This window comes from Aedes albopictus, chromosome 2 (genome assembly GCF_035046485.1).
Source record: "Aedes albopictus strain Foshan chromosome 2, AalbF5, whole genome shotgun sequence".
NCBI lineage: Eukaryota > Metazoa > Arthropoda > Insecta > Diptera > Culicidae > Aedes > Aedes albopictus.
The window spans coordinates 456,971,590-456,999,576 of record NC_085137.1 but is presented as its reverse complement, the minus strand read 5'-3'; the positions used below and the strand labels follow the sequence as shown (position 1 = coordinate 456,999,576).

At 39.7% G+C, this 27,987-nt stretch overlaps 3 protein-coding genes across 4 annotated transcripts in view; 2 read left to right on the top strand and 1 right to left on the bottom strand.

Annotated features, from left to right (window-relative positions):
• Window positions 1-27,987, top strand: part of LOC109397934 (transmembrane emp24 domain-containing protein 5) — a 548,078-nt gene that overhangs the window by 223,367 nt on the left and 296,724 nt on the right. The gene's annotated exons all lie outside the window — the stretch shown is intronic.
• LOC109397838 (maternal effect protein staufen) overlaps window positions 1-27,987 on the top strand; it is a gene marked incomplete in the record, with an annotated part of 103,380 nt that overhangs the window by 50,166 nt on the left and 25,227 nt on the right. The window contains 3 exon segments of the mRNA XM_062853933.1: window positions 1-1,888; window positions 4,071-4,345; window positions 4,574-4,793. Coding sequence (XP_062709917.1) covers window positions 1-1,888; window positions 4,071-4,345; window positions 4,574-4,793 — 2,383 coding nt within the window.
• Window positions 5,321-26,977, bottom strand: LOC109418971 (5,10-methylenetetrahydrofolate reductase). 2 transcript variants are annotated; one of them, XM_062853934.1, is made up of 3 exons: window positions 26,776-26,977; window positions 26,092-26,714; window positions 5,321-10,194 (listed from the first exon to the last, which is right to left on the bottom strand). In XM_062853934.1, exons 1-3 carry the CDS (start codon window positions 26,894-26,896, stop codon window positions 9,814-9,816), a joined length of 1,125 nt encoding a protein of 374 aa, XP_062709918.1. In that variant the 5' UTR covers window positions 26,897-26,977; the 3' UTR covers window positions 5,321-9,813. The 2 variants fall into 2 exon arrangements, with proteins under 2 accessions (XP_062709918.1, XP_029709783.2); XM_029853923.2 differs by having other exon boundaries at window positions 26,788-26,976.

The window sequence follows — 27,987 nt, the reverse complement described above, 5'->3', positions numbered from 1 at the left end:
AACCATAGCAATACGGCACCAGTAGGTGGTAACACAGCAGCGAATGCAATAGTAGTCCATCAGGCGGACCCAGTCCTGCAGCTATCGGGAGGAATCTCCTCCTCAACCGCCACTACGACAGTCGGAAGCACCAGCAATACAACCAACACACCATCGGCCAGCAGTCTTCCGGTGGTAACGGGTGGTAGCGGAGGCGGAGGAGGAGGTGGCCCAACTGGCAATACTTCCGATAGCAGCAGCAACCTGAAAGATTCATCAACAGTACAGACGCAGTCGCTACTGCTGTCGTCTGTACCGGAAACCTTGGCAAACACTAAAGAGAAAACCCCAATGTGTTTAGTTAATGAGCTGGCACGGTACAACAAAATACAGCACCAGTACCGATTGACCGGCGAATCGGGCCCGGCCCACAAGAAACGCTTCACCGTCACGCTCAAACTGGGCGATGAGGAATACACGGCCGAAGGCCCAAGCATCAAGAAGGCCCAGCACAGTGCCGCGCACGAGGCCATCGGAGCGACCAAGTACAAGCATCCGCCGGCCAAAACCAATCGAGCCAAGGCGGGTGGGAAGACCAACATCGGAAACATAACTCCCACGGTCGAACTGAACGCCTTGGCCATGAAGCGTGGAGAACCGACTGTTTACGAAACTGAACAGGTCGTCGCGGCACCGAAGTATCAAAGCCATCCTCCCGGGGCTCCAAACGGTCCTCCACAGGGTGGCGGTGGACACAACTTCTTCTCGGCTCCACCTCCACATTACGGCGGTGGATACAACCGTAGTAATAGTATGTACAATGCCCCTCCCCCAAGATACGGTGCTCCACCTCCCAGTTCCTTCAACCGACGGAACACCATGGGCGGAAAGCCGGACTTCCACAACCGGGGATACTACTACAATCAGCATGTACCGCCCATGGCGCCACCCATCCCGGAAGTGTACAAAGTGACCCTCCACGTGGGAGAGAGGACATTTTTAGGGGAAGGACACACGCTGCAGGCGGCTCGGCATGATGCGGCAGCCCGTGCCCTGGAGGTACTGAAACCGCTGACGCCGGATTCGGCCAATGGCAACGCCAACGCCGTATCGGACAGTCACAACACATCGATCGACAGCGATGATCCCAACTCCGAGCTAAAATCTCCGATCTCTCTCGTGCACGAGATGGCCCTGAAGCGGAAGCTATCGGTTCAGTTCGAAGTTCACGGCGAGAAGGGTCCTCCTCATATGAAGGTTTTTACAACGTTGTGCAAAGTGGGTAGTATCGTCACGGAAGGCGAAGGCAATGGGAAGAAGCTTTCCAAAAAGCGAGCGGCTGAGAAGATGTTGGATGAGCTGAAAAAGCTACCCCCGGCTTCGCCGGAGAAGAACACTAGGCTTTTGCTCAAACAGAAGCGTAAGGTGCCGCTGCCGAAGAAGAAGACCCGCAACCTGATCAAGGAGAAGGATGAGGGTGAAGATCCTTCTGGTGCCGTCAATCCGATCAGCCGGCTGATGCAGATCCAGCAGGCCCGGAAGGAGAAGGAACCGGTGTACACCCTGCTGGAGGAACGAGGCGTTGCCCGGCGGCGTGAGTTCATCATGGAGGTGTCGGCCAGTGGCAAATCGGCCACCGGCATTGGCCCCACCAAGAAGCTTGCGAAAAAGGAAGCAGCCGAAAATCTGCTGGTGATGCTTGGGTACGGTCGGTCGGTTCCTGGCTGTGGCGCGGGAGGGTCGCCAAACAAGGAGAACATGTCGGGCAGTGCCAACGAGGTGACGGAGAAACCACCGGCACGAAAGATCGTGTTTAACGAGGCTGGGCCTGGTGCTGCGGGAGGAAAGGTCCATCAACAGGGTGGTGCTGGACGGCAGATTGTGCCCGGAGTCTTGCAGTTGAACTCAGGTAAGTCTCTTGTAGTATTTTATAATGGGTTACATGAATAAAATGTAGTAAACTTGAGTTTACTACATTTTGGCAGTAAATACTACTTGTGGAACATGTTCGTATGAATAAAAACGAGTTTACACTACAACTTTCGTATTGTGCTTTGCAAGATATATCCTCGAAATGCGTTTGTCTTCTTCTTTTCCATCAAGTTGCCAAAATATGACCACTATGAGCGACCTGATGGTCAGAAATTCTGCATGTGGCGCTCATATCAAATCCACATGAGGCTGCGGCGATATGGCCGAGGAGAGCACGCGAGGAGAGCACGCGATACAGACGCAATGTGGAAATGGAAAAGATGAAGCCGCATCCTCCTGCAGCATCATTAAATAACATCCCGATTATTAAATACAAAGCCGACGAGGTGATGCGTATGCGTATAGTGAAACAATGTCGCGATGCTACGATGCTGCTGGGTGGGTGACAGTATTTGTTCGATTTTGACATTGCGTCTGTATTGCGGGAATCTCCTAGCGGCCATATCGCCGCCGCCCAATGTGGATTTATTATAAGCGCCGCAATACACACTACAAACACAGCGTTCGGTATGAATAAAAGACTTAAGAGATTGGTTTCCACCAGAGTTTCTTCTAAAATTTCTGCAGGAGTTTTTCACGGGGTTTCTGCAAAAGCACTTCTCGGGATTTCTCCAAGGGTTCTCGAGGATTCTTTCTGGAGACCTTAACCAAATTCTCCTAAAGTTCCTTTTTCTTGAGGTTTCTCGCCAGATTTATTCCGTAGTTTCTCCGGAAGTTCCTTTCAAAGGTTTTCAGTGTTCTTTCCGGAATTCCCCGCATATTTCAACACAAAATTACTGCCTTAAGTTTTTCTGAGATGTACTAATTGGACTTGGAATTTGGGGGTGGATTTCAGAGAGTTTCAGTGGTATTTCAGGGGCTTTCAGAGGTTTTTCAGGAATTCTCAGGGGAGTTTAAAGGGAGTTTCAAAAAGTCTGAGGGGCATTTTGGGGGTTCTTAAGAGTAATCAGAGGGTTCTCAGAAAAAAAAAATTTGGGAATTTCAGGGCCGTTTCATGGAGTCTCAGGGCCGTTTCAGGGGACCTCAAGGGAGCTCAGAGGAATTTCAGTGCACCTCAGTGACGTTTAGGAGTGCCCATAGGATTTCGGAGGTTTCAAAACATTCCAGAGGGATTTCAAGTAGTCTCAGGGGGTTCCATGGGGTTAATGGGTTAATGGGCGTTTCAGGGGAGTCATGGGGGATCGTAAGAAGATTTAGGATTGTTTGGAAAGTTTTAGGGGTGTTTTAGCGTTATATGGGATTTCAGGATCGTCCCTGGAGGTTCTTCAATCCCTCTGAAACACTCCTTAAACCTTTTGAAACGCCTCTGAAACGGCTTTAAACTTAAAGAACTAAAATCCCCTGGAAAGTTCGTGGAAAGGCTCGAGTGTGTTTCTCCGAGAAAAACTCTCGTGGAAAATAAGGACAAGAACTCCTGAAATTTTTATTAAAGATATCCTGGAAGGGACACCCATAAGAATGCCGGTACAATATTCGGTAGGGATTCTGGCAAGAACAGTGGAAGTAATCGAGGAAATTCTTTGAAATAATTCTCAGGACGATCACAGCAAGACGTCTCGGAAACAACTATGAGGAAAACCCACAGAAATAAATCGCGGGAAGACTCCATAGAACAATAACTCCTGTAGAAATCTTAAAAGGAATTCTGAATGAACCCCGTAAGAAGTCTTGGGAGAAAGTCAGGATAAATTCTGCGAAACTCTGGGGAATAATAAATTCAGGGATGAACTCCTGCAGAAAAACCATGAAAACTCCTGAAAAATTCTGGGGGAAATTTTAATTAGAAATCTCAGGAATAACTGCCGTGAAATTCTTGGAGAAATTGTTCAAAAATCTCTAAACAAAATTTCGGGAGTAACGCCGAAAAGAATTGCGGAAAATTATTCTAGAGAAATACCGGGAGAAATTCTAGGAGAAGTCCCACTACAGAATCTGAGGAATATCTAAATTTTCTTCGTCAAATAAAAAAAAACTAGATTCGGATGTACGAAGAGTTTACCTGGCAACCCTGCATACGCGAATTCTTCTGTTGACAACAAGCAAGATTCAAGAACTAGAAGAACTATAACGCTCTGAAACTTCTCCAACCCCATCAACAGGTATTGCCAACAACAAATCTGTCTCCGGAACGCAACATAAGGACGCCGCCCTTCAGGAAAGCAACGCATCGATCGATTCCGGTAACACTCCGGTGGGTGTCAGCAAGCCCTCAACGGCCAGTATCAGTTCGTCTGGTACTTCAAGCGTTACACCTAGTACTGCGCAGGCGGCACCGGCCCCTGCCCCAACTAGTACTCCGACAACCAGCTCCAACGCCGATGTGGGACCCATGAAGAAACAGCTCATGTATCTGGCTCAGCTGTTGAAGTTTGAAGTAAGTTATTCAGGGACAGAGTAAGGCATTGTCCACGGGTTACGTAAAGCAACCATATGGCATAATGCCGATTGACATGATGCCGTTTGACATACCAAGTAGAAAAGTCATTTTGATGAGGTTTTCTCGTTATAAATGTTACAAAGAGGATGGTAACCGTCAATTACGTAACGCAAAGACGCCACCCAACGCCGTGGGTCATGACTAACTCTTGCTTCCGTTTTGCAGGTTATGTTCTCCGACTTCCCCAAGGGAAACCACGGTGAGTACCTCACTTTGGTAACGCTATCAACGGAACCGCCCCAACTATGCCACGGCAGTGGTGCCAGCCTGGAGGAGTCGCACGACGAGGCGGCACGTGGTGCGCTGGAGATTCTTAGCAAGATCGGCTTGGACAATGTGAAGCCCAAGGGTAGCAGTGCTGCCGGTGGCAGCAGTGCGGATGAAAGTAAGTCCAAACCACCCTTGAGTAACGGGTTGAAGAAGTAAGCTGGGGAAAATGGGGAAGTTGGGGGAGAAGTTAGGGTAGATTGAGTCAGTCGGAAATAGGTACCTTCCAGATGGGGGTATCCCAGTTGGCGTAACGTCCACTCGACGAAATACCTTTTAAGGTATTGGTCATTTGCCATAATACCTTGTCGCAAATTGATAAAATGCCCATTTGGCATAATGCTCTTTAGGCATATTTTTATTTAGAGAGTATTTATATTTATATTTGGCATAGTGTCACTTGGCATAACGTCGTTTGACATAAAGTTCGTTTCGTAAAATGGCCATTTGGCATAACGCCGTGTGACATACCTTAAAAAATAGTCAATAAGAACGATGCTACTGCCAGCGACATCATGCTAGATCGGCTATAACGCCAAATGGTGTTTTTTAAAGTATAATTATGTTGAATGGTGTTATGCCAAATGGAGCCGTTTGGCATAAACGTTGTTTGGCATAACAACAGTTGTGTTTTTTTCCCAGCTGTTCGTGTTCCAAAAGGCTTTATTCCAAGACAATTCCAATTTGGCTACTTCCTTCTGAACAACTATTTCCGTCGTCACAACCTATTGAAAAAAGGAAAATAATGGTTATCAAACTGCCATGATGAAAACCAAGAAAAACATGAATTTGTCTGAAGACAATACAACGAAACAAACGGTAGTCAGAAGGTGCATTTACAGAAAAAAGGATGGTAAACCTTCTTATAAATTCATGATTTTCGACCAAGTACCAGCGCATTAACTAAACAAATTGAACAACAAGATCGAAACAGTGCTGGAAGCAAATAACACACTCAAACACCCAAAACACACACACATTGAAACAAGTGGCCAATTCGCTGTAAGCCACTTGCTTACATTCGGTTAATAGGCCCTGTCTAACGAGTGAGAACGTGCCCTCCTAGGCAGGTTCTATTAACTCAAATTTTAGATAAAAGTCTGTCCTCCGGACGGAAACTTTTGACACGGTTACTACACTGTCAAACAGCGGTGTCCAGTTGCCTGTGTCACAAGTGAAGTTAGAAAAACAATTGATTACCATTTACCTAAACAAAACAACACAAAAATGTTCACAGTTGAGTTTTGACAACGAGCTCGGCGAATGAATTACCGAGAATCTAACAGCTGAAAATGGAGGTATGTCTTGAATCGAACTTTGGTACTGATTTTGGGAAAATTTTCCGACTATCGGCAATTCTAATACCAAGATTCCAGTAAGGTTGAGTGTCAATTGTCAATATCTCGGTAATATGACCGAAATTCGGCAAATACTTTACCGACAAGTCAGCTGTTGAATGCTCGATGATTCGTTTACCGATACCGATTTCAGGAGTCAAACTGTGTTGGTGAACAATTGGCAGAACAAGTATTACAAACACTGAAGGTTCTTAATCATATGGAATCGATTTAAGCGATCGGAGTGCAGAGCAACACCACCAAGAGGGCGACCAGGGAGGCAAACGGAGGGTAGAAAGGAAAGGGTAAAATACCATTATAATCGTTCTACTACTGCATAATCATATGGATAACGATGAGTTCTGTACGGTACTCTTGATCGCTGACTGGCGGATGGCGGCGCGGGGCTTGTGAGGTACCAGAGTCAGTCAGCCGATCAAAACACGTTTTTATAATGCTGTATTGTTTTAATCGTAGTTTGTGTATTGTTTAAAAACCTTCATATAAAGTATCATAGGAAGCAGAAATCGGAACGTGGTGAAAAGGAAGTAATGGAATGAGCCTAACTACGGTGAACTCATGTACAATAAACTCTCGACGTTGAACTGGCTTGACATGGGCGCAGGAGGCGCTGTAAGTGCGGTACTAGATTTTTGCGCGGGGGATAAGACACAATAAAGTGAAGCGAGCAGATTGATACAAAACTATGAATATTGTTTTTTGTAGCGCATTGTGTATGTGCAGGAGGTGCAAATGTGTAGTACTAGATTCTCTCCTGGTACAATCATCAAGAATGTAGCTTTTCAAATCGTTACGAATCGAAACGAAAATGATTGTCTCTAGCTGTATCTTGAAAGTTATAGTATTCGTTAAGTTGGGAAATGCCAAATCTAGTACTGCAAATTAGAAGTATTAGATTTTTCGCGGAAACGTTATCAATAATGTAGCTTTTCGAATCTGTATGAAACGAGAATGGTTTTCTCTAGCTGTATCTTGAAAGCTAACATAGTCGTAAAGTTTGGAAATGGCAAATCTAGTACCGCATTGGTTGGAATTGTACTGCAGCTGATAACGTTCGAGATTTTACTGTAATCCTTACTAGTAGCAGACGTTTGTCCAATTAAGTAACGAAATGAATAAGCCTAACTGTCCATGTTTTGGAAAGTTAGGCACTTTAAAGCTATTCTACTACTTCGCGAAAGTTGGACAATCGGCTTCCCTACGCATAATTTTAATCACCAATTAAGCTAAGTGTGTTTCTACTAGTAATACATATGTATATCTGTAAGAAATAATGTATTTTTTCAGTACAACTGTTTCTATCCATTCACAACACATACACACTCACACAAACAAGCATCCATAGTTAACAAACTCAGTTACAATTCATTAATGTATTTATTCTACACTCACACATCATTTGGCTACAAACAGTTGTCGGAGAATTCCCGAAAGAGATTCTCTACACTAGCTTCAACATTTCACATTCACTAAATAAACAATAGAGATAGCACAGCAAATGTCAATGTCCCCCATCATATCCATGAAGCCAAAAAAACTCACGCATGCAAGACAAAGTTGTGTCCCAATGCGTGACGCATAACGAAAAATACATTCTTTCCCGGATATTAATACTAACAGTAAAAACAAAAAGCAGAAAACAAAGTTACTGACTAGCCACTATCAGAGTAACAGTCACAATTACTGAACGAAAACAAAAACTAACCAACCAGCAGAAACACATTTCTTTGTTCGCCAGTAAAAAAAAGGTAAACAACAATTGTAGTACTAGAATCGAACAGACACCGTCAGCAACATAATTAGGCATATGGTAATTGATGAGACGAACTCGAGAGTTGAGAATAATTTCCCCATCTCCTTGAAAAGAAAAAGGAGCAAAAAAAAACACAGAGACCAAGAAAAGTAAGACAGAAACAGAAAATTTGAAACAATTGCAAATTGTTACTTTTTACTTTTTTCCCAAACTCGCAATTCACTATTCACGGTTGACCTTCCATCTGGGGAAACAGGTTCCAAGCGTTTGTCATCACCTACTTTTCTGTAGGAATGACAATTGATCGAGCATTTGAGCGTTAGTTTGGAAACAATCGGTCGCGAGTACAATCTAGTACTGCTTTCGGAGCCGTTTCGAGTCGAAGTACGCCTGATATAAACCATCGGTTGACGCATTTACGCGATGATAAACTTTTTGTTCTGTGGACCAACCAGTAAACACTGAGTGTGTAATCTAGTACTTCGTTTTGTAGCGTGACTCAATCGTTTATTACATAAATCGATGTTTTTTCGTTGAGATCTATCTTTGAAATCGACAAATTAACGTTTGATTGAGATCGTTTGCTTGATGAAGGAAATCCAGGAATAATCTAGTACTTCTTCACTTATAGACATCTTGGCATCTAGTGAATGCGTCTACAGAACGAAACACATATTGGCGTGGTGTTGACATATTCGTCTCCAAAGAATCCAAGTGTATATTCTAGTACTTCGTTTAGAATTAAATACTGGAGCAAGCATTAGGTTGTATGATCAAGAACAGTAAACGGCGCGACTGTTTATCCAAACAAAACGCCACATTGCTCAACCCTATCAATATTTCGCATGGATAGAAAACATAAGGGTCAACCGAAAATAGGGGAAAGCTCATTTGGTAAAAAGTCATTTGTAATAAACGAACGTTAAGCGGCTTTAGAATGTTCTTTTGATTCTTGAAATCGAAAACTTTCGAAGCCTTCCTTTGACAAAATAATGCTAAATAAAACCTATTTTAGCCAAATGACTTTCGACCAGATTGGGCAACTCCCACGTAAAAAAAACTATAAGAACCATTCGATGATTAAAATTTATAAAATTTCTTGTTATTTTTCGGCATGTTTCTGTCGTGGTTTGTTAGGAAAATTTTTGTTAAAACTGGATGAGACCAAATTATCGAATGATTTTTATACGTGCAAAAAACACTCTACGGAGAGAAAAAACATAATCCTCATACAAAAACCAAAAAACACTCGGAACCATACATACACGGTAGCAAAATTTGATTGATGTTTTCGAAAAATAAAACAAAAAGGAATGTTGTTTCTAAATTATTTACACGAAACGAAAGATTAGTGAGGCAAAACTAAAATAAACATTTCAAAAACACACCCACATCTACACCATTAGCTTTTCATATTCTCGAAAATACGTTCTAGAGATCATTTGCAATTTTGAATCTGAGTCTGAAGTAAAGTGAGATCGACTCACGAGAAAAAAAAAGTACTTTACCGAGAGTTGATATGAAACTGTGCAACACTTCTCTGAAATAAAGAAAAGAAAAAAAAACTATCCACCTACTCAGAAAGCAAGGAACCAAGGGCTTGTTCTCATTCTTGCTAAAACTACCGAACACTCCTTTTTTTAGTTGGAAACCAAGGACGTAGTCCTACGTCAAAAATATGTATTGTTTCTTCGTCGGTCCTTTCTCAGTTTCGTTTTAATTGTAAGAAAAATATGATAAAATATATGATAGCTCCTTTGGTACACGATGGTAAGGCATGATCGTCATCTGAATTCAAACGGCCATCTTGAGCAAAATAAACAAAAAAAAAATCTTATAATTACTGTCTAATGATGGCAAATGGCTGGCACTAGTTTCTGAAATCCAGCTAGCGATAAATGTAATTTACCCTAGCTTAACGTGATTAATATCTATGCTGTAAAATTGACAATCACTCGTCCAAGTGACATGTCGAATTCCTCGTGAGAGGCTCTCCACCGCCTCTCTCTGCCCCTATCTCACTCTGGCTAGAACAAATCCGCAATCTTGTCGAGCACCTTGCGCAGCAGTCCCAATCGGTTAAAGGTGAAAAAGTGCACCAGTTTGACCTCGTCCGGTCGTTCCTGGCGCAGTGTCCGCACCAGCTCGACAAAGTGTTTCACCACGAACGCTTCGAATACGTCCGGTTCATCGAGGGCGTGCGAGTGAAGCATCGCGAGCACGTCCGCCGGTGGATTTACCCGGGTTAGGTTCAGAACTGTTTCCAGCTGGTCGTACGAGCCCGGTAGGAAGATGCCCGGTACGATTGGGACGGTGATTCCCGCCCGACGGCACTCGTCCACGTACTGCAGGTAGGAGGCGGCGTCGTACAGGGTTTGCGTCAGGACGAAGTCCACGCCGAGGTCGACCTAGGGGGGTGAAGGAAGAGAACACTAGTTAGTCTTTAGTATGTTTCTATAGGACGTAATCAGTGAAGTACTAGATTGAAAGTGATGCGCTGGATTTTTGTATGGTGAGATGATCAATGATCTCTTTCTGCAATGAAATGGTGCAAACAGCGTGGGTAACTGATTTCTTGCAACTTCCACTACATGGTCACTATTTTCAATCTAGTACTTCACCGATTGCTTCCTATTATAATAGAATGATCCTATCCTAATTAGTTTGTGCTGTTATCTAGAATTCTTTCTTAAACAATGTATGAAGAGATCTCTTCAGAATAGTCTGTGTTGGTTATCGAAATTCCATCCAGGAATTCTCAGGAGATTCCATTAGAAATTTCTTAACCCTTCAGTGCGCGCGCTGTTGTAAAAAGTACAACACTACCAAAAACCTCGCTTTTTGTATACAGCGCGAGCGCGGTGCAGTTTCGGTTGCATGATGGCGCGCGTCCTGGAAGGTTAAAATGTCTTTCAAGAAAGCCTATTGATAATTCTTCATAAATTCCTCCAGTTTACCCACTTTTAAAAGTTGTTATAGAATTTCTGCATAGGTTACTCTTAGATTTTAAACCTTTAAAACCTTTACAAAGATATCTTTAGGAATTTGTTGGTGGACACATACAGAAATAGTTTGAAGACTTCATCCAAGGACTTCTGCAGATATTCCCCCTGAAAGAGCAAGATCAGGCCAAATAGGCTCGATACACAGTATTTCTTCTTAAAAGCGAAATATGGCTCATTTCCCCGAATCATCTGTTTGCTCCCTTCTTTATATTATATGTGGTTCTTTTTAGTTATATTGCTCCCAAGATCTTTGATAAAACTGCTTAATGCAGAATAACAATATTTCGCCTTCTTTCCATCGCTGCACGTTCATGTTACCGCCTCTAATAACTTATCAGTATGTAACGTTTTCACTAGATCTATGCCTCAATATATTGTTCAATGAGCATATCCATAGCCTTAAACGCTGGGCTAACTGGAGACCCACCCAAGTAACCACGAAGCCGTATATAAGTGCATCAATTTTGCCCTATAGTTATATTTAAAATTGTGAATATAATGCTGCATTGCTTTAAACCCCTCATTGAAGCAATATTAAAGTCGAAAAGGGCCCCACTAAAATCAAATAAGTGCCACATATTGCAGCACGCTGACAGCCATTGCTAAAGTAACATAAATGCATGTGCTGTATATTTGCATTTGCACATGCTTAATACGTGCAACACGAAAAACCAAAACAAAAATCTATTTTTAGCACCGTTTCGTTATCGACGGTACTGATGCCCCCCAGACATGACTGTTTTAACCATTATTTTTTTGTCGCCGGGTCGGGAGTCGAACCAGAAGTGTTGCTGACCGCTAGATGAGTTCCATCGCGCTGGTGCCTTGGACCGTTTCTGCTGCAGTGATAACAACAGATTTTTCATTAACTAAAAGGAAACTGATCTTCTGTCTCAATCATTGCAGTAGAAGGCAAAACGACTATGTCATATGTAATAGAATACAGTAATTCATTACATTCTGATAAATAAATAATGCATTTTAGAAGATATTTAATCAATATAAGAAAACTAAAACGACGATTAAAACACCCTTCGAACACTGCTCATATGCTAATTGTGATTTCCATCATTATTGGCATATGATAGCAGCCTACAGAAAAGAGAAAAGGTCATCTCTAAAAAGGTTTTGCTGTCGTCGATCGATGGCTCAAATGGGGATTAAGTTGGTCGGGAGTCGAACCAGAAATGTTGAATACTGATGGAGCTGACCGTAAAGTTGTTCAATCTTCTTGATTTGATTTGTTTACCATTAGAGTCAAGCTTTTATAATTGTATTGTTAGAGCAAACTTTGCTAGTTTGTACATTGCATTTATTCAGTTTTTGCAATGTTGAATTATTGAATTATCTTATATCACCTTTTAATGAACCCTTATGTAAAGAAAAATGCAATGCATCATTACATTGATAATGCCAATCTAAAGGATTATTGCATGACAAGTGTGGAATTACTGCATTTCGCATTGCAAATGTTGATATTCAGTCCAATTCGTGCAATGATATAATGCTTGTGGTTACTTGGGGCAGTTTCAAAGATTTTTAAAGTATTTCTTTTATAGTTTTTATAGACATTTAAGGTTCCTCCAGGGATCTTTCCTAGAGTTTCTACGTCGATTCCTACTTGAATTCTTAATAATCATCCACCAGGTAACATTCACGTATTTCTCCAAGAGTCCTAAAATAGATTTTCCCGAAGTTCCTTTAAGAATTACGTTTGGATTTCCTCCAGAACGCTTTGGATAAATTTTTAAAACAATTCCCGAGGTTACTCCTGAAGAAATTCTGAGGTAATAGGGCACGATCGGTGAAGTACTAGATTTGTAGTAATGAGCTGAATTTGTGTATGGTGAGAAGGCGAATTCTCCGTTTCTGTAAGGAAATTGTACAAAAAGCGTGGGTATTATGATTCCTTATCTAATTTGATGCTGTTTGAGCAAAACTTTGGGCAACAGTGTTGTTGTTTTCTCCATTTCTTGCTACATAAACAACATAGTTATCCAAAGTTTTGCTCAAACAGCATCAAATTAGGCAAGGAATCATAATACCCACCCTTTTTGCACCATTTCATTGCAGAAACGGAGAATTGACCTTCTCACCATACTAAAATTCAGCTCATTACTACAAATCTAGTACTACACCGAACGTGCCCCATTTCGGAACAAATCTTTGGAGGATTTTTTGCAAACTTAGAGAAACACTTGGAAAAAATATTTCAAAGAATCCATGGATGCGTAAATAAATTTTCTTAAAAAATCGATTGGAGAGATTTCCGAATATATTCTTGAAGGAATAGTTCCAAATTTACCGCAATCCTGGGAAGAATTTCTAATGGGTTCGTTGAAGGTATTTGTTAAGTATTCCTTGAAGAAATCTGTGCAGGAATCTCTTGAGGTATTCTGAAGGGGGAAATGTCTGTTGAATTCCTTGGAGGAATTTTTTGACAAAATGCTGAAGGGACCCTGAAAGACTCTCTAAGTAATACCTGGAACAATTTTTGAACAAACTCCTGGGGGCATTCCTGAAGGAATTCTTCGAAGAGATTCTGGAAAATCCCTAATAATTTCGCGGAGGATTTTCTGAAGAAATTCTGTGAGAGATTCATGAAGGGGATTACTAAAAAGAATACGGTGGAGGAACTTTTGAATATTTTTTTATTATCAAAATTCCCGATGCAATGCTTTTATGAATTCATGAAGCAATCTTTTCTGAAATAATCGGATTTCCTGTATTTTCTGTCGAAATCATCGGATGCGTCCCTGAAGGAGTTCTTAGAGGACTTCTTGAACAGAAATGGCGTAATGGGTTACGTTCGGTGTAGTACTAGATTTGTAGCAATGCGCTGATTTTTAGTATGGTGAGATCAATAGGACAGATCGATGAAGTACTAGATTTGCAGTAATGAGCTGAATTTTAGTATGGTGAGAAGGTCAATTCTCCGTTTCGGCAATGAAATGGTGCAAAAAGCGTGGGTATTATGATTCCTTGCCTAATTTGATGCGGTTTGAGCAAAACTTTGGGCAACAGTGTTGTTGTTTTCTCCATTTCTTGCAACATAAACAACATAGTTATCCAAAGTTTTGCTCAAACAACATCAAATTAGGCAAGGAATCATAATACCCACGCTTTTTGTACCATTTCTTTGCAGAAACGGAGAATTGACCTTCTCACCATACTAAAATTCAGCTCATTACTACAAATCTAGTACTACACCGAACGTGCCCCATTCTTTGTTTCTGCAATGAAATGGTGCAAAAAGCTCGTGTATTATGATTCCTTGCCTAATTTGATACTTGTTGAGCAAAACTTTGGATGTTGAAAGAAATGGAGAAAACAACACTGTTGCCCAAAGTTTTTCTCAAACAGCATCAAATTAGGCAAAGAATCATAATACCCACGCTTTTTGCACCATTTTATTGCAGAAACGGAGAATTGACCTTCTCATCATACTAAAATTCAGCTCATTACATACTACAAATCTAGTACGTGACTGATTGCATCCTATTGGTTGTTTTAGACTCTCTTTGGATAACTATGTTGTTCAAGGTGCCAGAGATAAATAAAACAACAACACAGTTACCCAAACTTTTGTTCAAACAGTATCAAATTAGGCAAGAAATCATAATAAGCGCACTATTTCTTTGCATAAATGGAGAATTGATCATCTCACCATACAAAATCCAGCTCACTACTTTCAATCTAGTACGTCACTGATTGCGCCCTATAGGACAGATCGGTGAAGTACTAGTACGGTGCAGTACTAGATTTGTAGTAATGAGCTGAATTTTAGTATGGTGAGAAGGTCAATTCTCCGTTTCTGCAATGAAATTTGATGCTGTTCGAGCAAAACTTTGGGCAACAGTGCTGTTGTTTTCTCCATTTCTTGCAACATAAACAACATAGTTATCCAAAGTTTTGCCCAAATTAGGCAAGGAATCATAATACCCACGCTTTTTGTACCATTTCATTGCAGAAACGGAGAATGACCTTCTCACTATACTAAAATTCAGCTCATTACTACAAATCTAGTACTGCACCGAACGTGCCCCATTAAAGAGGTAACACCTGGCATTTTTCAAAATTGTTTTTCATATAAGGGTCACCCTAATAATTATGTATTTATGTTTATCCCGATCATTTTATCATCAGTCATTTTAATTTCTAGCTTCAAGTGTTGAAAATACTGACCTTATTGATTCAATATTGACTTGGTTTCCCTTGAAAAGCTTAATTTTGGTAAAGCTGAAACTGTTGCAGCAGTCAATGGTTCAAGCAGCAAGCATCCACTTAACAAAACCTGACAAACCCGTATCAAAAACCCTGTGCCTAGCAGTATATTTGGAGTACATAACTACGTGCCTGCTATGCCGGAGCTTGATTTAGTGTCACCACCATCACGGACTATCAAGCTGTTTATTTATTCTGTTTGCCGCCTAGTTGTTAGCCAGCATCTCATTCAATATTGTGCATTTAGCACTAAATTGGTGTCGGAAGTAACTTCATTGACTTCCGCTGCCTTTCCTATGCGTTAAACATAACGTCGGAAGTAGTGCGCTGTATAGAGCATCAGATTTGCTATGCAGCGCACTACTTACTACGTTATGTTTAACGCATAGGAAAGGCAGCGGAAGTCGATGAAGTTACTTCCGACCCCAATTTGGTGCTAAATCCACAATAGTTGATACCAGTAAAGGCATCATTGATATATCATGCAGCTGGGAGTTTGAACACGTTTAATAATCTTGCTAAAGTATTAATGAAAAAATACCATAAAACGGAGTATCATTGATCAGCGGGGTAACATTGATCGGCTTGACCGACCTCACCAAATGTTCAAACAAACATTTTTAATTGATATAGTTTCTGCTCACGAATGGTGTTTCGTAATCTGCTGTTATTTTTTTTTGTTTAGAGAGACTTTACCGTTCTCGGCATTCGTCTCTTAATGCTGTTATTTGGCTATTAAAAACACGGAATTCATGAAAATTGAATTTGCTTATGGCTAGTTTCCACTTCGTACGTACTGTGCAAAAAGATAGGACAAGTAATGGTCAAGTAATGATTCCGCTTCAAAATTACTTGAGTGGTTCGCAGATGGCAAGTAAGGATAAAAGTGTAACACTCATAACGCCTCCCGTGCAAATCAAATGGAGCTGTCACTTTTCCTTGCGGAAAAATTGTCCGCGCTATTATTCCGTAAGACCGTTCGCAATGCTGTTTTATTTTGTATGGCGAGTTTTAAAATTTTTAAAACTCGCCATACAAAATAAAACAGCATTGCGAACGGCCTAAGGAAAAGTAACGTTTCTCCCCATACTGGATCAGTTGTCAAAATTACTTGCGGAAAAAGAGGGAATTTTACTTGAGCGCTCTACTTGGCAACACGAAACTTAGCTTTAAGGTGAAACATCAAGAAGTCCCATTGCAATTTTGCATACAAACTCTAGGAGCACAAATCTGACGAACGAAGCATCGAACCAAGCCGCACTTGTTTATCCTGGCTTTGCTCACTTGCGAGAGGAGGCTGCTTTTCTAAATCGAGCGCATTTGTTTACGAATTTTCAAGATCGGTGCTCTTGAAAACGCGAGTAGGGCACCAAGTCGGCCATTGTGGCAGCCATATTTGTACTCTCTGATGTTTCTCCTTAACATTGAAATAAATCAATTTTTCCTTAATTCTTTATAAGGCCGAGAAAACTAGAAGAGTTGTCAACGCATACTATTATGGAAATGATTATATACATGTACAAAACAATTTTTGTTTGAAAGAAACTCTCAAAAATCTAGGTGGCAATATAGTTGCCACTGCCTGTTCAGTCCAAAAACGCTGGTGGCAATATAGTTGCCACTACCCGTTTACCCCAAAAACGAGCTTTTGAGGTGGCAATATAGTTGCCACTGCCCGTTTAGGCCACCAGCGCTGGTGGCAATATTCTTGCCACTGCCCGGTTAGGGTACTTTTCTTCTTTTAAATTCGAAAAAAAGTCGGAAAAGACATTTTAGAGTGGATTAGGGCTTAACCCATAATTTAAACTGTATAGTTCAGCTCATGTCAACCCATAATTTGACTATTTCCTTAAATATTTACCAAATCTATTATTTTACAATAAGTTTGAGTTTGATTATTTTACAATAAGTTTGGTTGAGTTTTTTTCACGCGGTCAAATTTAGCCATTTTTGAGACTACAAATGGCCCCCAAATTGTTGTTAAAGCTTTGTTTAGTACCAAAAAAAATACCAGGCGTTGTTAGTAATCCTAATTTTGCGTAAACCAAAAAAAAAGTTTGAAATAAATTGCTATAAAACAGAAAAAAATACAAACAGTAGGTGGCAATATAGTTGCCACTGCCTTATAAAGGGTTAACTGTGTTTCGTAACGATGAGATACATTGTCAAACATTCATGTTCGGTGTGAATACAAGAAACAATATAAGGTTAGAAATCCATGTATAATTTCAATATGATACCCTAGATTTGGATTTAATGACCGAAACCTTTATGAAAGTGTTCTTTTTAGTAAAATATACGATTTATTCAAAGCAGACTATCAATTCCTCAAGCAATCGCCTACCTTTAGGCGTTATTCGAGAATTTTAATCCTAAAATAATTGATTGATTTGTCTTTATTTCAGAGACTTTCAGAATCCTAAAATAACTCAAAAAGTGCATAACTTGTAGGAATTTGGACAACATATTTGGAATCAGAGACCCCAAATTTAGTAAGTAAGGGCATTTTCACACAAACGAATACTGATCACTTAGGTGATCAATGCTACCCCAAGTCAAAAAAAATAAATAAAAAAAAATTGATTAAAATCTTATTTTAAAGTTTCCTGTGAAACTTCAACACAATACTTTTTTGAGTAGCTTAACACATATTCAGAGGGTCAGTACTTGTTTTAGAAATATAAAACATGTAACGTTTGCTTTAATAAGAGAATTATTCACGAAAGATCGAAAATTTTGATCAATGTTACCCCGGATTACGGTATATGTAAAATATAAAGCAATGAAGTTTTATGATACATGACAAAACTAGTATAGCAGAGGTAGAAATTTGAATAGAAAAGTATCTATGATTCATATGAAAAAACGTACTGGAATATTGATTAGGAGCAATAGCTTAGAAAAGTATTTCAAATTATCAAAACACAATCTAACAACATTTTCCTTTGCTCTCTGCATCTTTGCAAGTGTCAATCTTCTCATGTGCTGTGGTTGGTGACGCAACAGGTCGATGCATATTTCAGAAGAATATTTTTGGAACCTCTCAAAACAACCATTCTGTAGCATGTGACCTTCATTTTGACTTGAGTTTATCTAAAGATTGCGAATGAATTTTCACTTTATAAAATTATTTTGCTGATCAATACTCATTATAATCGCATGGGATAATTAAACCACTTAGGTTTTCATATTTCTTAAACATGCTCGTTCTCATAGATAGCCATAGTTATTTGTCAAGAACGATCAACTTTCGTGGCATGTATTCTCTCTAAGGGAAGCTTCGCACATAAAAGGAAAATATTTACAATTGCCCCCGCTTCATATGACTGAACAACGCACATCAAGCGTCGGTCACTTGATCCATTCCCGTTATCTGTGATCAGTCGCAAACCACAACAACATCAATCGCTGATGTGGTGATGTGCAACGCCATGCCGCCGCCGACCACGCCGTTATCATTTTCACTATCAATGGGCAGTGGCTTCAGTAGCTGTGTATACCTAGTTCATGATAAATCAGCATTTTTCGCCAAATTCTTCTCGCGCACTTGTTTTGGTCGGGGCTCGGAGTGAGCTTCCCACAACAATGCCTGACGACGACAACGACGACGACGGCGTGTTTAGGCGAGCGGATTTTCTTCGTCCGTGGCAAAGAAACGTTCAACCCATCATCATCAATGAAAATATCGCTAAAAATAGCGCCAAGCTACATGGGGAGAGGTGATCGTGAATTCTAGTACCGCACTACTACTTTGGTGGCATCTTACAAACATATTCGCCAATGTCACTAGCGGTCGCCGCGCGCATATCTTATCACCAACCCCGCGTCGAGTACCTTACGGGACGTCTTGCGCATCGTCATTTATCACATTCGAAAAAGTGCTTTTTCTGTATGTCGTATGTCTCTCACGATTTTTGGGCTTGTTTGCGGTAAAATCCGGACATACAAATATTCCACAAGAGGATCCCCTCTGATCTGGCGAAACTCAGGAAGCAATGTAGAAAGAGTTGGAACAGACGACGTTCGGCTGGTTCGGAGGCTTTCAGGTCGGCTCGCAAGGCCTACAAGAAAACTCTCTGGTCTGCTGAACGATCCAGCTAGAAAAACATTTGTATAAATGTTTCCAGTTTGAGTGAAGTCAGTCAGTTAAATAAAATCCTTGCGAAATCTAAGGATTTCCGAGTGAACGGACTTGAAGTCATTTCGTTTGCTAAATGGCGATTTCACTTCCTCGATTCCTCGGATGTGTGGATATTACAAGCAAGAGTTTCAGATCTATACGTTTGACCTCTTTTCTTCTGAAATGCGACATTATGTCAAGCAGCGAGCAGCAGAAATAGGACAGATCGGTGAAGTACTAGATTTTTAGTAATGAGCTGAATTTTAGTATGGTGAGAAGGTCAATTCTCCGTTTCTGCAATGAAATGGTGCAAAAGGCGAGGGTATTATGATTCCTTGTCTAATTTGATGCTGTTTGAGCAAAAGTTTGGGCAACAGTGTTGTTGTTTTCTCCATTTCTTGCAACATAAACAACATAGTTATCCAAAGTTTTGCTCAAACAGCATCAAATTAGGCCAGGCATCATAATACCCACGCTTTTGTACCATTTCATTGCAGAATCGGAGAATTGACCTTCTCACCATACAAAAAAATTCAGCTCATTACTACAAATCTAGTACTACACCGAACGTGCCCCATTGGAACAGATCCTTAGCCTAATTATAGCATGTCAAATTCCATTTTACATTTAGGTATACTCATTTTCATAAGTCGTTCATTGCACCACTTAAGGACAGACTTTTGCAACTACTCACGATTTCGAGCGTACTAATTTCTTCGTAGCTTATTACAAGTGTGCAAGAAAAATGCACTGTTGTTTAAAGTTTGCTTTTTGAGATATGTGGGCCTGATGTTCTGATACACTGTTGAAGCGGGATTTCGAGACGTTTGTCATTGAAGGTTTTCAAACAACTTTGAAACACGTATATTCCTAGATTTTTACTAAGAAAGACGGTTTCCATATTTAGCTACTTTGAAATGTGTCTAGGTTGAAAAAAAATTGGAAAAAAATGGAAATTGTTTCAAATAGGACAGATCGGTGAAGTACTAGATTTGTAGTAATGAACTAAAAGGTGAGAAGATCAATAGGAGGCAATCAGTGAAGTACTAGATTGAAAGTAGTGACTGGATTTTTGTATGGTGAGATGATCAATTCTCCATGTCTGCAAAGAAATGGTGCAAACAGCGTGGGTTATATGATTTCTTGCCTAATTTGATGCTGTTTGAGCAAAAGTTTGGGTTACTGTGTTGTTAAAGTTGCAAGAAATAAATAATACAACAACACAGTTATCCAAACTTTTGCTCAACCAGCATCAAATTAGGCAAGAAATCATATAACCCACGCTGTTTGCACCATTTCATTGCAGAAATTGAGGATTCATCATCTCACCATACAAAAATTCAGCTCACTACTTTCAATCTAGTACTTCACTGATTGCCTCCTATTCTCCGTTTCTGCAATGAAATGGTGCAAAAAGCGTGGGTATTATGATTCCTTGCCTAATTTGATGCTGTTTGAGCAAAACATTGGGCAACAGTGTTGTTGTTTTCTCCATTTCTTGCAACATAACCAACATAGTTATCCACACATGAGAAAATGGGAGGTCGCCTAACGTTTTAATCGATATATCATTGTTGCGGTCAATGCACACCTAAATTTTTGAATGTTTTGAAAAGCTTAGACTCTCAGGTTTCTAATGATGAGCTCGGGGTGGTTGCGAACACAGCGAAAATCGCAATTTAATGATAAAATTCAAAATGGCGACCAAATCCAAGATGGCTGCCAAAAATTTTTCAACTTCAAATGAAAGGTCTATAGTCCCTTCATAGAAGAGTGAAGTTTTGTATATGTTACAATATTAAATTTTGAGATATTATGCGACAAATTAGGTGCAATTTGATGAAAAATCGTCATTTTTGTCACCTTGTCAGCCCCTTGCCAAGCGAGGGGTCCATCAATTTAACCCAACCAAAGTGGTTTTCATCCTTTTTTATCATATTCTAGCGAATAAGCAAGCAAAAATTGAAATCCCAGACTTTATGTAAATGGCGGCCTGGTTTCAGCGAGAATTACTCTTGTATGAAACTTATTAAGAAAAATAACGATTTTTCAAAAATCTCGCCGGGGCGACCTCTAAACGTCATTTCTGAAAGTTGCCGTCATACAAAAGTTTGTTTCTAACACCCTTGGCTATCATTTGCAAGGTGAGCCCCCAAGCTTTTCGACTATATGCAATTTTGGGACACGCTAGTGATTATACACCTAGACAACATTATAAATACATTCGAATTTCGTGCTCTTATTTTATTTTAATTTTTTTTTAACTTTCAGTATGCAATACGGTCACAATAAGATACGGTTACAGGTGTCCATCCATCCGGGAAATACGGAAAATCCCGGGAATTTGAATTCATCGGGAAAAATATGGGAAAAACACGGGAAATTGAAAAAGGCTTCGGAAAAATTCTTTATGGTGTATGTCTGTACTGCACGTACTGCATTAATGACAGTAGTTAGCAAGTCTTGAAAAGAATGTTAGCAATTAGCAACATTAAAAGAGCCGTCGGTTTACTTTTTTTAGACAGGCAGCCTATCAGGAATTTTAGTAGTTTCTGTTGGATCTCGATAAATTCACGTAGAAGGAACCTGAATAGGACAGATCGGTGAAGTACTAGATTTGTAGTAATGAGCTGAATTTTAGTATGGTGAGAAGGTCAATTCTCTGTTTCTGCAATGAAATGGTGCAAAAAGCGTGGGTATTATGATTCCTTGTCTAATTTGATGCTGTTTGAGCAAAACTTTGGGCAACAGTGTTGTTGTTTTCTCCATTTCTCGCAACATAAACAACATAGTTATCCAAAGTTTTGCTCAAACAGCATCAAATTAGGCAAGGAATCATAACACCCACACTTTTTGCACCATTTCATTGCAGAAACGGAGAATGGACCTTCTCACCATACTAAAATTCAGCTCATTACTACAAATCTAGTACTACACCGAACGTGCCCCATTCCTCTTAGGCAAAATATGACGCAATCAGTGAAGTACTAGATTGAAAGTAGTGAGCTGGATTTTTGTATGGTGAGATGATCAATTCTCCATTTCTGCAAAGAAATGGTGCAAACAGCGGGGGTTATATGATTTCTTGCCTAATTTGGTGATGTTTGAGCAAAAGTTTGGGTAACTGTGTTGTTGTAGTTTCAAGATAAAAATAATACAACAACACAGCTTCCCATACTTTTACTCAAACATCATCAAATTAGGCAAGAAATCATTTAACCCACGCTGTTTGCACTATTTCTTTGCAGAAATGGAGAACTGATCATCTCACCATACAAAAATCCAGCTCACTACTTTCAATCTAGTACTTCACTGATTGCGTCCTATTATCACATTTCTGGATTTTCTTGAAGATTTCCCGAGAGACTTTTCGAATCTTGCTAGGAAAATTTTAGCAGCCGGATTCTTGTGAAAATACCGAAGAAGTCCATAAAGGCCCTCTCGGAATTCCTAGAGAACTCGGTAAACCTGCAGACGTTACTTCTGGCAAAAATGTATCAGTTCCTGAAGGAATTCTAGTGACATTCTTAGTGAGTTGAAGTCCTGGGAAAATTCTTGAAAAATGCCTGACAAAATTCACAGCGAAATTGAGTTTTTAAATTTAGAAAAAATCAATGATTTTATATTTTTAAACGAAAAAGCACCTTTTTCTGAGCCATTTGATTTTTGGAACTTTATTATGATACCTAAAATAAATTTCAAAGAGATTTTTTCAAAACACCCTTTGACAGCTGGGTAACTGTTTGACAGCTCCACCCAGTACAAAATCCGACGAGGGGTGATTCATCAAATCGCTCCCATACAAACTTCAAATTGATTTTTAAATAGGTTCCCGGGCTCCAAAATTCATGAAAACTTGGATTTCGGCTTAGTTTGACATGCAGATTCCGAATATGGAATTATCTCAACACCGTCAAAGAAACCAATTGTACCTATCCACTTCTGTTTTGGGGAGCTTTAGTCAAAAGTCAAATAAAAATCTGAAGAATAAGTACAATACTGAAAATTACAGCGAATTTAAAAAAAAAAACTATTGCCATTTTGGGTGGAATTGATTTACTTTAGGGGCATTTTTTATTGAAAAATGAGATAGCCAATGAATCACATATTTCTGTATTAAATTCATTATTTTCAAAAACTACGTGTTAGGCGAACGGCATAAACATTTTTTCAAACTTTTATTATCGTAGCATTGGAATTAATGTTTCTAGCTGCCAAGTGTTCGCTAAACCCGATTTCGCCATAAAAAAATCTATAAATAACTAGCTGACCCCGGCAAACTTTGTCTTGCCTACTGCGTTTTTGACGTTTCAAGTCTCTAGCCAAGCCCCCGTTCAAAATGTATGAAAACCCGATTTTCAAAAACTCTCAATTTTCCCATGTTTTTTGCCTCATAAACCTTCCTTGGGTGAAAACTAACGGAACAAAGCTTGGACGACCAAAATCGGACCATCCGTTGGCAAGTTATGCGCGGTCCCACGTATGCCACTGCATTTTTATACAGGGTGTTAGGTTCTTGAGTGCAAACTTTTTAAAGGGTGATAGAGGACCATAAATGGTGAAAAAAATTGTTCTACGCATATGGTCAAATCTCAACCGTTACGTAGTTATTGAACTCCCCATGTTTTTGACTCTTATTGCCTTAACTGGCTATAACTTTAAAATGGTCAAACTTATCGCATTTTTGAACCCTTATTCGTAAGATTATTGAATTTTCTATCAAATGGCATCTTTAAACCGATCGGTTTAGTTAAATAACTAAGTTTTCTAGAGCAAATAGCCTAAAAGTTGTGTGTTTTAATTTGTTTTTGTCAATTATCTTTGAAAAATGCGTAATAATTTAATTTTTTTTTTCTTTGGCAAAGTTGTGGCCCCTGTTTCACTCTACAATTCGTTCTTTGACATCAAACTTCTACCTCTTATCGTTTTCTTGCAATTTCGATTTAAACGTCGCATTTCAGATCATAAATTTGCAATCGTCATGGTAAGCACTTTTTTGCACACTGTGCCGCACATTTGAATCAAAATTGCAAGAAAACGATAAGAGTTAGAAGTTTGGCGTCAAAGAACAAATTGTAGAGTAAAACAGGGACCACAACTATGCCAAAGAAAGAATTTTAATTTATTACACACGTTTTAAAGATAATGGACATAAACAAATAAAAACACACTATTTTTAGCTATTTTGCTCTAGAAAACTTAGTTATTTAACTAAACCAATCGGTTCAAAGATGCCATTTGATAGAAAATTCAATAATCTTTCGAATAAGAGTAAAAGAACTGCGATTAGTTTGACCATTTTAAAGTTATAGCCAGTTAAGGCAATAAGAGTCAAAAACATGGGGAGTTCAATAACTACGTAACGGTTGAGATTTGACCATATGCGTAGAACAATTTTTTTCACCATTTATGGTCCTCTATCACCCTTTAAAAAGTTTGCACTCATGAACCTAACACCCTGTATATATAGATAAGTATAAATGATAAGTGGTAAAAGTTTCAAAACCGTTGACTGATGAAAGCCACTGTTGTACTTGTTTTACAGCATTGAGTTTAATTATATCGATAAATATTCAAAAAAATAGGCATCAAAAACTGCGAAAAGTGATCGATTTCACCCGATATCACGGTACTCCTGAAAGACTCTGACGGAATCCCCTAAGAAAGTGAAAAAAAAGTGTGAAAGTTTACCACAACATTTGACTTTCCGGAAACATTACTCGAATCCCCGGAAGAGTATCCTATACCTACAGAATCCCTGATATTTTACGGCAATATTAGGTAAACACAGCTTTGTTGTAGGTGCAACTTTTGGGAGATATTTTCGCAGAACCCACGGAGTACTTCCTGGAGGAAGAAATGTTGAATGTCCTCGAGATATTATTGGAGAAGAATTAAAAAAAAATCTATGAAATACATTTTCTCCGTATTTCATAGAAAATTGTGGCAAAAGATTTTGGATTCAACCAAAAAATTGCTTAAAATGACAGTGGAAGCAGAACAAAAATTTACTTGAGATTTTCACAAAATTTAACAAATAATTTATGCATGGGAAATTAACGTTGGTGTTTGTAGAGTTAGTAAATTTTTTTAAATCATAATTCTTGAAGTCAGGAAATCTTTAAATTTCATGTTAAATTATAGATCAAATTAAAACTGTGTATAAAAATGCACTGAGTAGTGTCCTACTAGAACAATAATTTGCGTTTGTTCATACCCAGGAAGTGTGTCAATACCCGGGAAATATCCGGGATTCGGAAAACTGAATTTGAATGGACACCCTTCAGTTTATTATCGTTTTATGAAACAATTCGTGTTGAAACGGGCAGTGCACAAATTCGCTTGTACATTGAGACGATTAAGTTTTAATCCTTCGCGATATGACATTAAAATAGCCAGTTATTGTGATATTTTATAGTACCTGTTTCAACGATTTCTAGTTTGATTTGACGCCGCATAGTCTAAGTTGGTTGCGATGGGAATGATTATCATTAGCGTAACCGTGTATTTATCTGATTGAATTAGGAATGTTGCCAAAAAAACGTGGCCGGCAATCACAATTTTAATCGTATTGTATACGAGAGGTTTGGGCACTCACTTTGCGATGTCACTTTTACGAGTTTTATTATTCACTTATACGGATTAATGCATACATTTGTACATATGCACTTGCACTTTTCAGGCACAATTTCATTTGTTCACCATCATGAGGAACAACTAGAGTTTTTGTATGTTTTTTCGATTGGGTCTGTTTAGGACGCAATAGGACTTTGAATTTAGCATAATTCAAACTTTTTCTGTAACTGGCGTCTACATTTGCGATTGAATTTAGCTAAATTTACGATTAAATATATACACTTTTCGCAAATTTTGATTGTTTACTTGGGTACGCCGTTTTCCCACCGTCCAGATTTTACCGCGCACCAGTCTTATTTTCCACTGCTCAAGTGACTTACCTTCTGCTTCAGATATTTGACGTCATAGTCCAAGGAAGGTGACTCGGGATGCACGTACGGGTAGCCTCCGGTGGCGATGGTCATTTCGGGATTGTTCTTGCTCCGCAGATACTCGACCAGATCGGACGAGTGCTTGAAGCGCTGGTTTTCGCCGACCGTGTCGCCACGGATCACAAACAGATTCCAATTGCCCATCTCGACGAACTTGTCCACCTGGGTCTCGGTAATGTTGTAACACGATATGTGATTCATCACCGAACAGTGAGGCACTATTTTTGCGGTCATTTTGAGCATTGGAGTATCGACGAATCGCTGATACTGGAGGTTGTTATCCGAAATCCACGGTAACGAGCAGAACATCGGCTGAGGGTTGAGACGGCTTAAATCCAGCACAAAGTCCTCTTTTGGAATTAATTCGATCGAGTAGCTCAAGCGCTCCGAGCTGGTCCATTGCTGGATCACTTGCTTTAGATTTCGACTGTTCTCGTGACTGTGCATGGCTTCGGCCGGACTGGCCCTTCCCTTGGCGTACTCGATGCTATTCGGAGGGTCAGATTCTACTGTGAGTTGATGCATGGTGATGCTCGTGGTGCTTCTCGTGGTGGCCTCTCGGCTATGACCGTCTGTGGCGAACGATAATTTTAGACTGATTTGAAGGCGGGCGATACGCTCATCCACCAATACCTAGGTACCCACCAACGACTAAGCTGTCTAAATGATCACGCGTGTCGTACGGTTTCGAGGAGGGAAAACTACCCATCAGTAACAGCTGACAATGTCTGAGAGAGCGAGCACTAGTGCGCATCCGTATCAAGAGAATCGGAGAATTTAAAGCTCAATAATGGAAGCAACAAGTGTATGTAGGTACACAACACCAGTCAGCAGCACAGCATGCTCCCAGAACTAAATAAATAGATTAATCTTATTTTGTATTCGCTCTACCACCGAGCGTAGCGAACAGACACTAATCTAATCTGCCTTTGTTTGCAGTACTAGAATCTAATCGTTCATAGACGGACGCAGACGGGTCGACCAACAATGAATGTCCACTTTGATTTCGTTTATTTTACTGTTGTCTCTGGTGCTGACTGCTGAAATGCGGTGACGATAGCTATGATTCTCTTCTCGCATCGTTGCTGGCGTAAATATTTGAACAGGTTTGGTATGCTCGTTTGTTGAAAAGAGCAATGCCAAAGAGTGATTCAAAAATGTGAAAATAGTTTAAGTTCTCCCGCATTATGACTATGATATGTCGAATGGTTATCACTACTGTAAATACTGATACATACTCTGATTTATGGCACAGTAACATTTTTATCATTATCGTCTCCAAGTCGAAGTGCATAAAACTACTTGATTTCATAAGTCACAATGCGAATTCATCTATCCGTTTTTTTTATCACACTTTATATTATGGAATCATAGAATCATTTTTGTAACAGTTTTTGAGAAGTTTTTTATCTTCAAATCTTCAAAATGTAATATTAACCTTCTTCAGGTATTACCTGACGCCCATCACTCTATCGTGGTGTATGCTCAGCGTGCTTCTCAGCGTAATAATGACCTGTGTGTACCTCGAGCGTGCCTTTTTAATGGTGCGTGTACTCCATACACGACGCAACCGCCCCCGGGTTAGAAATGCCATCATCTTAACCCGTTAACGCACAAGGTGTCTCACAATTTTCAATAAAATAAACATGTTTTCAATCACGAAAAAAATGGAAGTCTTGGAGTCTACTACCTGGGAAACCGGAATCCTCAGGGATTTTTATTAAACAGGGAAAACCTGGAATACTCAGGGAATATCTTGGGTTCTCAGGGAAATTTTACTCCGATAAAAATGAAACATTGGGTCGTATGAATAAATAGTAGTGAACTTTACTACTTGTGGATCTA

Coding starts and splice junctions, on each gene's coding strand:
- LOC109418971 (XM_062853934.1), bottom strand. CDS start 26,896: ATGCGCACTAGTGCTCGCTCTCTCAGACATTGTCAGCTGTTACTGATG. Junction 26,715..26,775: donor AGTCGTTGGTGGGTACCTAG/GTATTGGTGGAT, acceptor CGTTCGCCACAG/ACGGTCATAGCCGAGAGGCC. Junction 10,195..26,091: donor TCAAATATCTGAAGCAGAAG/GTAAGTCACTTG, acceptor TCACCCCCCTAG/GTCGACCTCGGCGTGGACTT.